General features: G+C 58.3%; 1 protein-coding gene across 1 annotated transcript; it reads right to left on the bottom strand.

Moving 5' to 3' along the window:
• Positions 1-2826: 2826 nt before the first annotated feature.
• Positions 2827-4851, bottom strand: VRTN (vertebrae development associated; the record flags this gene model as incomplete). Its single annotated transcript, XM_082762732.1, has 1 exon — positions 2827-4851. One exon carries the CDS (start codon positions 4849-4851, stop codon positions 2827-2829), a length of 2025 nt encoding a protein of 674 aa, XP_082618858.1.
• Between the last annotated feature and the right edge of the window lie 6882 nt (positions 4852-11733).

Genomic DNA, 11733 nt, shown 5'->3' with positions numbered 1-11733 from the left:
GACAAAATCAGGAGGATTTGGAAATACCGAGTACGAATAAAGAAACTGGGCAACCCTGAAGACCAGAGCAGCAGCACTGGGATGGGGCAGTGGGAGATGCAAGGATGTTGCACGGAGGGGCTTACCCAGGAGGTCCCTTTTTTTCCTCACCTTTCTTCCGCCCTTCCCCACATAGATATTCTGGATGATTAATTGCGTTTATGCTTGCTGCTCACGTTTGAATGGTGATACTGGCTTTTCTGTCCTCCTGCTGTGGATCTATTTCCACCCTGGTGGGCCTTGCAAGGCTCAGAGCTGCTCGTGCCCCTGTGAGCTGTGGGGAGGTAATGGGGACCATGAGGGCTCCCAGGTCCTTTTGTTAAGACATCACTTCCACCACAAAGACTGTATCTGGCAAACCTCTTGTTTGAATGGCCCAGATGCCAAACACATGCTGAATTTCAGGACTGCAGCTTGTTGGTCCCACGGGAAGGACAGCCTCTGGACAGAGACCGCTGCCCACCGTAGGTGCTCCTGCACCACACCGAGGAGCAGCATCCAGACCGGCCCTTCCCGCAGGCCATTATCTCTCATTAAGCCATTTGCAGTCACCTGGTTTATTAGGCAGGCTTATTGCCCTGCTAGTCCCCACGTTTAACATCCCCATTGAAGAGGAACGAGCCATCCCCCACGTAACCACCTGGTTTTATTGCAGGGATGACATTCTGCCTCCACCTTTGCTCTGTGCTGCCACCGGGTGGGACGCTGCTCTTGGCCCACCCGAGGACAGGAGGGACACAGCAGGGTGGCACCACTGTCCCTGTCCCCAGAGCACCCCTGCCACGTTCATGTCCTGCCCCACCACCCCGACCCAGCCAGCACAGCGCGATGGACCTGGATGGATGTGATGGGTGTGTTAGCAGATGAGCAGAGCCCTAAATCACAGGCAGGTGGGGAGCTACTCTGCAGAGCTTTACAGCATTTTAATCTCCTTTTACTGTTTTCATTTCCGTCTTGGTTTGGGGTCAGTGCTTTTGAGCACCCGCCTGTGAGGGATCTGAGTGACACCTCAACTAAATCTCGCTCCGTGCCTGCAAAGGGAGAGATTCATCAGCAGCACGGGGCAGAGCTGCTGGGACTGCCTCAAATTCATCTCCTGCCATACAAGCACGGCACAACGGGTGTGAATTGAGCTCTGTGGATTTCCCCCAGACAGGCATTGCCCACCACCCACCACATCAGCAGCACCCCACCCATGCCTGATGGGCACCCTGCCCCTGTCCCCAGCCCACCCCAGGCTCAGGGTCCCCTGGGAGGACCTGTGCTAGCAGCAGCAGTCAGACAACCCACAGCTCCTGCTGCCACAGCTCAGCAGAGGGAGGGCCCAGCCCCAGCCCGGAGGTCTCTCTCCTGCCTGCCTTCACAGCCGCTGCTGCCATGGAAAGTGGCTATCTCCAGCCCCCGGCAGTTTGGAGACACGAGTAATCACTCTGGAGTAATTACCAGCTTGCTCCCTTGGAGGAGTTCACTGGTGAGAAGTCACCGGCAGCTAATTACTCCAATTACTTCCTGACACACAGAGCCCAGGCGCTCAGAGCTCTGCAGCAGCACCCAGCACTGCTCCCACTGCAGGCCCCATCCCCTCCCCTCCCCTCCCCAAGGCACCCCCAGCCCCAGATCCCCTCCCTTGGGACCACACACAGCAACCTGGCATCCCCTCACCCCACAGAGCATTTTCTAGGGGTGGATCAATGGTGACAAGGTCCCACTAGCACCACTGCCAAGGAGCTAATGGGTCACCACCCCCTTCTGAAAAGCAAAGGGAGAGGGAAAAGCCTTGCCCAGAAATCCCTCATGTAGGAGTGAGGAACCACACAGGACTGGGAGCAGAAGTCTTTATTGCTTTCAATTCTTACAAGTCAGGCCTACACAGCCATGCTTGCTGCGAGGAGGCAGCCACCCTGCCTTGAGTGGCTCAGGGAGAGACTTTGGGCCCACGGGGTTTGGTCCCTGCCTGCGGTGGGGCAGACACCTTCATGCAGGCACCAGGGAAGAGACACAGAAGGCAGCTGCCAGCTCTGAGTGAAGGACTGCGTGAAAGAGGCTATTGCTAAAAGACCAGGAAGGTCAGGGATGGCTTCTCTAGAGCCTAAACAAAAAGAAAAAAAAAAAAAAAAAAAAAGGACAGCAGCTCCTGGCTTGGCAAGGGAACCTAACACATTCCCAGCACAGGCTACAACAGGGACACAACCCAAAGCTATCCTCTACCAGCCTCTGGTTCCTCCAGGGAAGATCAGGGCAGCTAGGGACAGCTATTAAAAGCTCAAAAGCTAAAGTGGCATCAGTGCTGGCCTGAGATTAAGCCTTCATCCTCCTTAACCGGGAGGAGCACAGATCAGAGATGTACACATATCCCCCCAAAAAACACTCAGCACACCCCAAAACCCCCCTCACCCACAGCTGAGGGGATGCCGGGCACCTCCATGCTCAGTTCTGCACATCCCCACTCCTTCACACTTGTGCCCAGGGCAGACAGCCCTTCCAGTCCTCCACCCCGAGCACACACAGGGGGGCTACCATGCCCTGTGACCCCTGCGAATCCCCTGAGCACAACTGAGGACAAAACCCCTCTGCCCCTCTCCTTTGGGGCAGCCAGAGCCTGCCTCCCACTCCTCCCATCTCTGGGAGTGGGCACCGTGCAGGCACTCGATACCTGATTGAAACTCCCCAAAACAACAAAAAAATAAAAAATCAGAGAATAGGAACAAAACAAAACCAGAACAAAAAGTTAGGCCTGAGCCCCGGCCTGGACACCCCGCCGGAGAGCCGCAGGGCACAGAGCAGCCCTCAGGCATCCACGAGGGTCAGCCCGTCGTGCAGGGCACGCTTCCACATGTAGTAGGTGGAGCGGGCCGTGAGGGGGAAGCGGGCGCTGAACTCCTTGTAGGTGGGGAAGGTCTTCGACTCGAAGCGCTGCTGCAGGAACAGCTTGGCTTGCGCCTTGAACTGGGCGGTGGCAATCACATCCATCACAAACATCCGGCTGTTGGCCCGCTCCGACACGGCGTAGCCCGAGATAGTGGCGTTGTACGGGGTGGCTGGTGCTGGCTTCTCTAGCTGCTTGCTCGCTACCTCCGCGGGGAACTGGGGTTTGACAGCCAGCTCGGCCCTCTGCGGCCCCAGGGCAGCAACCCGCTTCAACAGCTGCCTGGAGCTGGCCCAGCGCAGGCGCTGCCGCCTGAGCGCCCGGCCGATGCCCTTCCAAAACCAGTAGGTCGTGGAGGAGAGCGCTGGGTAGCGCAGGCGAAACTTGCTGAAGGGCAGCTGCCACTGCTGCACCTGCCTCCGGGCCACGTCTCGCAGCTGCTTCCTCCAGCAGAGAGAGGGCTTGAGCTGCAGGAGACTCCTGGGCGCTGGCCGGTCTCCGTTCAGCCTCTTCCTAACAGGCAAGCTGCCTGGCTTCAGCTGGAGGAGTGGTTTTCCTATGGCTAGAGGTTTGGGGTTATCCAAGGGAGACTGAGGGGGCTTGAAGTTGGGGTTCTCCTTGATGGCTTTTCTTCGCCAGTTGTAGTACGTGGACCTGGAGATGCCGGGGAAGCTGCGCTTGAAGCACCTGTAAGGCACCAGAGTGTTCATGGAAATGCATTTCTCCAGGTAGGATTTGGCTCCTCGCATGAAGATTCCTGCTTGGACCGGGTCCAGGGAAGGACTTGGGGGCCTAAAGCTCGCCTCTGAATTTGCCGGCTCATCCACAGCCTTTTTTGGGACATCCCTGTGCAGCTCCTGCAACCCATGGGCCTCAGCCAGAGCAGAGGCATCTCCATTGACCACACTCTGCATCTCGTGCTTCCAGGCATAGTACGTGGACCGGGAAATTTCTGGAAACATCTGTCGGAAGTGCTGGAGGGGGACTACGTTGCCCTCTTGGAAGCAGGACTGAAGGAAGTGTTTGGCTGCAAACCTGGCAGCTGCTTTCTGCCGGTGCTCGCGAGACTGGCGCTTCCAGCGGTAGAAGGTGCTCTTGGTGATGCTGTACCTGTCACGGAGGTTGGAGTACGTCAGCTGCGGGTCGCTGTTCAGCAGCTCGAGGGTCTTCATGGGCTGGACGGGAGGCTCTGGTGAGGGCATGGTGGGTTCCAGCTCCTCCAGACCCACCACAGCCACGAAGTACTGCGCTTTGAAGACCTGCCGGGAAAGCTGCTGCCCCGACCACATGATGTGGAGCGTGGAGGTCCGCGGGCCGCACTTTCTGGGCCGGATGAGGCGGTTGAAATACGGCCGGATCTTCAAGTTGCTCATGGGGTAGATGGAGTAGATGTTACACTGCAGCACGGAGGCCAGAGCGTAGACGTGCCACATGTTGGCGAAGGTGCCAGGGAAACAGGTAGCTTTGATATCGGCATCAAAGATCGCCTCCAGGATAGCCATGGGGAGGCTGGTCATCTCCGGGGTCTCCTCGGTGCAGAGGGAGTAGCGGGCAGCCTGCAGCATCACCTTGGAGTCTATCATGCCATTCAAGTAGTACTGCTTGTGCAGCAGCATCTCCACCACCGTCCGCACCTGCAGCTCCAGGCTGAGGCTGGGGTTGCCCCAGAGCAGCACGCTGGCGGCCTCGAAGAGGCGGTTCCCCTCCCCTTTGCAAACCAGGGGCAGCATGTTACTTGGGGCATCCTCGGGGTAGAGGCTCCTGGCTACTCGGTCAACTTCCAGCTCCTCTTGGAATTGCCTCCCATGATAGCCGGGCAGGGAGAAGGACGACAGGGTCCTCTCTGCCTCCAGCGCAGCGCTGGTGAGGCCCTCCAGACCGAAGCATTCAGTGGCCTCCTGCAGCTCCTGCAGCACAGACTGCACCAGCTGGTGCCGCTGGATCATCCTGAAGGGGGGCAAAAAGAAAGGAGTCACATGAGATCAAGACAGTGCATGCTCCAGGCTGATGGGAGCCTGTTACCTCCTGCTCTTCCCCAAGCGTTAGGAAGGGGGAAGAGGGTGGAGGAAAGGCCTCTCCTTTCCCCCCCACCCGCACAAACACATCCCAAGGACAAAGGAGGAAGCCTGGGTCCCCACAGGCAGACTTGGGACAGGGACATGGGCTCAGCTTGCTCTGCAGTGACCTCCTGTGGGCAGCACGCATGGCACACAGCCTCCAGAGATGTCTGGGATGGATGGGTCAAACTAAGGAGCAACTGCATCCATCGGGGTGGGAGACGAGGCCACCCTCAGCCCCTGCACACCGAGCTTTGTGCCCAGCCTCACCCCTACCCCCAGCTCCCCCACAGCACATTTAATCTCCCCTCTACCAGCACATATAAGGAGCCTCAGGGGTGAAATATTCATCATCTCAGCAGGAACAGCCAGGTGACACAGCACTGTGCAGGAGCATGGAGGGGCCAGCCTGCAAGGCATCCAGGCCAACAGCAGAAGGGACAGGGAGCTGCTCCCTCCCTCAGAGCAGGGCACCTCAAAACCTGAGACAGGAGGAACAGCCGGAGCCAAGCCACAGTTATGGGTGCCTGAGCTGACACTAGGTGTCACTTGCTGCTCAGCAGAGAAGCAAGGCCAGCCGGGGAGAAGGGGCAAAAAGAATGCAGCCCCCAGAAGCCCTGCCAGGCAGGAGGCAACCCCAAAGCACAGACGCAGAGAGAATGGGGTGGAGTGGTTCAGAGGCTGCATGGAGCCCTTCTTCCCCAAATCAGCCCGTGCCAATCCCCTGCATGCCAGCTCCGACTCAGAGGGCCCAAGGGGCCAAACTCGCATCCCCTCCTTTGCCAGCGTTGGTCCCGACACCCACATGGCTCTGCCCCAACCTCTCCAGGAGCACCCCCGTGATCCAGCTCCACCACCACATCCCCCTCCAGCACAGTTTCACCAGCAGCCAGCTCAGATCCCGCACCCCACGAGCCCCATCCTTCCCTCTCAAACCAATTTGCACACTGGGAGCACAGCATTTCACCCAGAGCAGCCCAATCTGGTCAGTTTTCTCCTTACACAGAGCCCTGCTCGTTCAGTGCCACCCCCTGCATACTGGACATCACTTTGTCGTCTCCTTCATTCCTATCCCAGCTGGAGACCCACCTTCTCACAACACTTTGGAGGTATCATTACACACTCAGCTCTGCAGGGAGATGCCACAGAGAGAGGCGGCAGCCCTGAAGCAAAGCAGCCGTCCTGCCTGACCCTTCCTGACTCTCCATCCCGTGCACTGCTGCAGATAACACTACTGTTGCTGCAGTACCTGCAGCCCCTGGCCGTGACCAAACAGCAAACGGGACAAGGTGCCACATATCACACCGCTGCATCACCACGGGGAGCCCCACACTGCTGCCGCTGCCCCTTGCCTTTAATCAGGTCACCAGATCAGCTCCCCTCCCTGAGCTGAGCCCCTCCATGGTCTCCCACATGTTGGAGGCCAGGGCCTTCTCCTACAGCTGCAGGGCATCAGCACTCAGAGACAACACAAGAGAAGGCCACAGCTGCAAAGAAAAGGGATAGATTTGTCCTCAGCCCTTTTGACCAAGCAAGCACAGGGTTGTGTGCTGGGTCTGGCTGGGACGGAGTTAATTCTGTTCACAGCAGCCCCTGCAGGGGTGCATTTTACATTTGTGACCAGAACAATGCTGATAACACACTGATGTTTCACCTAGTGCTAAACAGCACATGCACAGCATCCAGGCCTTCTGTTTCTCACTCTGCCCCCCCCCCCCCCCAGTGAATAAACTCAGGATGCACAAGAGGCTGGGAAGGGGCACAACCAGGCAGATGACCAAATTAACCAGAGCTATTCTATGCCATATAAGCAATAAACAGGTTGAGGAGGGGGTTTAAGGAGACCTTTAGCCATCTTTTGCTGGAAAACCAGCTGGGCATCAACATAGCCATGGGAGGTGGTGAGTGATTGCTTTGCATCATTTAGTTTTGTTCTTTCTTCTTCCACCTCTCCTTTGCTCACTAAATGATTTTTTATCTCAAACCACAAGTTCCCTCGCTTTTATCCCACCCCTATCAGAGTTAACCCACAACAGATTGTCACTTTGGGTCAGGTCTGTACTTCTGCTGCCCTGAAGGCTCACGGAAGTTTATCCTGCAGAGCAGCATTTTCACAAAGCCAACGGTGAACAGCGCATGGTGAGGAGCTGAAGCAGAGCTGCCCCTCTGTACAGCCGGGCAGGGAGAGCCCCAGCACAGCCCAAGCCCTCACTCTCCACGGCCACATCCCCTGCAGCCGCTGGGAGAGCAGGGCAAAGAAGAGGTGAAAAGCTTTCCCCCTGGAGGGGGAGAGGAGCTGGGACAGGCTAGGGAGCACTGGGACCACGCTAGGTCTTTATGGCCTGGTGGGCATTTCCCACCCCCTTATGGCTTGGAGGCACAGATTTAAATCCTCTTTGTAAGGAATAACCCGCAGCCTCAATGTCACTGCCAGCTCCTGCAGCCCAGAGCTGGAGTAACAGGACCCCGCAGGCAAGCCTGAGGCAAAAGCTACGGCTCCGGCATCACAGATAAACTCCTGGGAGACTGCATGGAGGGGGGCCGGGCAAGCCAGAAGCAAAGGGCATCAGCCCCTGCTGAGCTGCAGGCTTGTGCTCATCAGCAGAGCAAGCCCAGCAGCTCCTGACACATAGGAGTTGCTGCAAAGTGAGTTTTTTTTCCCCCTTGCTCCCCCAGCACAGCCAGCTGAACACAATGGACAAATGTTCCCCAACCCAACACAGCCCCGAGAAGCAACCAAGTGAGCTTTTCAGCACTGATAACGGAGGTTTTAGCTAACCCGTCCGCTTTTGCATTGTAACAGATAAGCGAGCACTCACAGATCACGTTCTCTCACCTAAACTGATGGGCTGGTGGCATCCAGTAGTGCAAGTTCCCCGAGCCTGTCCCAAAAACGCTCCCAGCAGCAGGAATCCGGGAGCCCTCAGCCCCTGAACCTCGCAGGGCTGCTGGGTGGGACAGCTCAGCTGGCTCTTGAACCCAGCTGCGGGCACTGAGGGCTTTCAGCTGAACCACGGCAGGGGCACAAGAGCAGCACAAAAACCTCAAGGGGCCGTCTAGGTGAGAAATATCACCCCCTGGGGCTGCCGCAAGCAAAAGAAGCCTGCTCCCACCCGCCAGCACCCCCCCCACACACACCCCTCCTACCTGGCTTTATTTTAGAGGGGGAAAAAAAATAAACCCCCGACGTGCACTAACCCAGCGACACCTGGCTGCGGCTCCCCGGGGATGGGGAACTTACCTGCGGAGCGCAAGCGGCACCTGACTGCGGCCCCGCTCCCCGAGAGGGACCTCCCCGAGCCGAGGAGGAGGAAGAGGAGGAGAGCCCCGAGCCCACGGGGACCGCGCTGTCGCCCGGGGGACAAAGGGCCGGGCGGGGGAAGGAGGGGGAGCAGCAGCCGCCGTCGGGGCGCGCTCACCTGGCCCCGTGGCTGCGCACCTTTAAGGGCGGCGGCAGGAAGCGGCGCGGAGCCGCCGCCGCCGCCGGCCCCGGTGCCAGCCCCGAGGGGACCCTCGGCAGCGTGCGGGGCCGAGCCGGGCCGGGGATCGGGTCGGGGATCGGGTCGGGCCGCCCCTCCCTCGTTCCCCCTTCCCCTCCCCCGGCAGGAAGCGGGCCATCCCCGCCGCCCCGGCCCAGATGAAAGCGGAGCGGGCCGGGGGTCACTTCCAAAGCTGAAGTGCTAATGGCCATTGTCCCGCCGACAGCGAGCTTAAAGGGCCCGCCGCGCCCGGCCCCACAGCCCCACGGCCCCTGTAGGGCCGCGGATGCCCCCACATCCCGCAGCACGGCGGCCCCGGGACCGAGGGGTCAGCCCGGCCCTTTGTGCCCCGTGGGATGGGGATGGCCCCGTGCTGCTGTCTGGGTGCCGGGGCTGCAGCGGGCATCGCTGTGGTTGTGGGGCTGGCACTGCCACTGCGTGTGTCTGACCCGGTGCTCCTTGCACCGGGATGGTGAAGGCTTCCAGACCTTCTCATCTGGGCACAAACAGCCGCCTTCTCCCTGCCCTTGCCCTCCAGCCACGCTCGTGCCACCCGCAGGCCCGTGCCCACTGTCCCTGCCCCGCTGCCTAATCTCGGCCCCATGTCCCTCTCCTTAACTCCCGCACACACACAATGGGTTCAGCGGGGCTTACGTGAGGCTGTGCAAACAGCACGCGCGCCAGGCACGTCGCTCCGCCACCGCTAAGCCACCAAAACCAGCTCCACCCTGCGTCTTCCTCACAAGCCCAGAGCTTCCTCCGGGCCCTTCCTCTTCCCAAGCTCTCCCCACCCAACCCCATCCCTGTCCCAAAGCCCCTGCTGACCCCAGAGCCTCCTGCCACCCACTAAACCCCACACTCCTGCACCTCTGGCTCTCCTGCACAGCTTCTCCTGGCCACCACCTGGGGCTGGCCAGCGGGGGATGATCCTCAGAAAGACTCAGCCGCTGGCTGTAGCCACCAGGGGTTTCCAGTCCCAGCTGGGTGGGTTGGCCATTGGCCTTAAGTTTCGCCACCTATCCAGCCTTAGCACTGCTCCTCTCACCTCCCAGGAGCACAGTTTGATAGGAGTGAGCTCCCTGGAAGCTGCGGACTGGCCCCACTCCCACCCCTCATGAGTCCGCCCTGCCCCAGCTAAGATCCATCACCCAAGCTGACCGAAACCTGAGCCCCAGTGCTCCCTGTCTCATACTACACACAGACAAGTCGCACTGCACGAAAGAGAGACCTAAACCATCCCCCTGCAAGCTTTTCCCCCCAGCTCAGGCAATCTTTGTATCTCCACCGCCAGCTCCACTCTCGCTATCAACCTGGCCAGCCCTGGACGTGCTCCCCTGCGGCTGGTGCTCGCAGCCACAGCTGCTCCCTCCCCTTCTCATCCTTCATCCTTTTAACTTCTTTGGTTGCAAATGCAAAGCAGTGCTCACAGGGCAGTGAGACACTGGTAAATGCCAGAGTCAGCAGGGTCAGTGATTAACATAGGAGCTGGAAAACACACAAAGAGACAGCCTGGGCAGTTCTGTTATGCAGATCACTGCACACACGGGCTTCCAGCATATAAACAAGTAGTTAGCATTTTTCTGTTCCTTGGAGGAGTTCAGTGGGGGACCAGCGCGCTTCCTGCTTTGGTGCTGGATGCTTCAGCACGGCAGCGGGTTGTGGAGACCTTTGCAGTTCAGCTCAGCTTGCCAGAAGCTTCTCTGCCTGTTGTGCTTTCACCTGCTTGCTGCAGCCCATCCTTTCACAGCAAAGATGCGCAGATATCCAGCCACACGTGGGCCTTGGTGCCGGGGGGCATGGACATCCAGCAGCACTGGAAGGCAGGTTTTGCTGCTCCGAGTTTGGGCACAGGCCAAGAGCAACCTCCGTGTTCAGTAGGTACAATTCTCATCGGTTTGAACCCCATGAGGAGGGTGTCCCAAGGACGTGGTGCTGGGTTCCTGCGCAATAGTGCCACACATGGGGATGATATTCGAACACTCAGTTATCCTCCCTGCAAGGAAAGCCCCCCAAACCCACCTCCAATCCCAGTGGATGGAGTCAGAGCTCCCTACCCGCAGTCCATGGCTGGACCAGAGGAGACCATCCAGGTAGGATGGGAGATGTCTGAAATAATGCCACTGGGAGCAGGTCAGACTGTGGACTCATTGCCAAAACCAGCTCTGGAATTGGAACAGATTGACCTAAACAGGCTAGATTGACATGTCCATCCTTCAAAAACATTGCTGGTATTCTGGCTTCTGTTTTTCCCCTCTTTCTCCCCCCAGAGCACTGCAGAGTCAAAATCTGAGTGCTGTCATCCCTCTGGGAAGTCAAGGGAACTGGAACTGATGAGGCACTAACTGGAACTGACAAGGCACTGGCAGGACTGAGAGCATGGAGGGCTCCAAGGAGGGTCCCAAGTGTCTGCTGTTTTGGCTGGGTTTCTCCCCTAGCATTGCTCCATGAAGAAACACCAGTGAGCAGAGCTTGCAGCCTGAGATGGCAACAGACATAGGGCCACTGCAGCTGCAGTCTGCTCACGTATCTTAGGTGGAAGGAACATCAAGTTGCATGAAATACTTCTCTGTGGTCCTGCCGTGACTGTGGCCAGGAGGGCTGGAAAGCATGGTTACTCTCCAGAGTAACTTGTTCAAACTGAATTTCAAAAGTCCTGGTTTTGTGCTCATTTTGTCAGGTACATCTCATTCCCAGCCCTGAAACCAACTATGAGCACACTGCCTCACACTGCTGCTGGAGCTCATAACGGGATGTGCGGGTAGACAGACCGGTGGGCCCAGCGGAGAGGACCTGTGAGGCTCTTTCATTTCTGTGCCTGCCTCCAGGCAATGCCGGTGCCAGCAGAGAGACGGTTGTGTTCAGTTCTGCTAACACTGCACAGAGAGGGAGAGCTGCAAATTACAGGGAGTTTACAGACAGGAGCAAGAGAGCTGCTGTGATTGAATTATAGGAGATGATGTGAGGAACAAGATCTGTTTAGTGGTGCTGAAGTGAGAACTGGTGGGCAGGGACAGCCCAGTGTGTAAATCACAGAGGGTGAGAGGAATTAATGAGGATGACCTCAGCTGTGTGACTGAGGACAGAGGAATGGCACGGAGGACAGAAGAACTTGGCCTGAACATTAGGACAGATTGGTGGCAAGGCCCAGCCAGGAGTTTCCTCTCCCTGAGGGCAGCAGGGAGTTGGCCTGGGCATTAGATCCCATCTTGAACAAGAGACTGGAGGCCCCTAAGGCTCCTCCGCATCCTGCTGCCCGCTGCCTCTGCAGTGACTCAGAGCTCAGTGTCGTTCC

Source organism: Aythya marila (assembly GCF_965140915.1).
Source record: "Aythya marila genome assembly, chromosome: 5".
NCBI lineage: Eukaryota > Metazoa > Chordata > Aves > Anseriformes > Anatidae > Aythya > Aythya marila.
The sequence above is the reverse complement of the archived record's forward strand: the minus strand, read 5'-3'. Positions and strand labels throughout refer to the sequence as shown.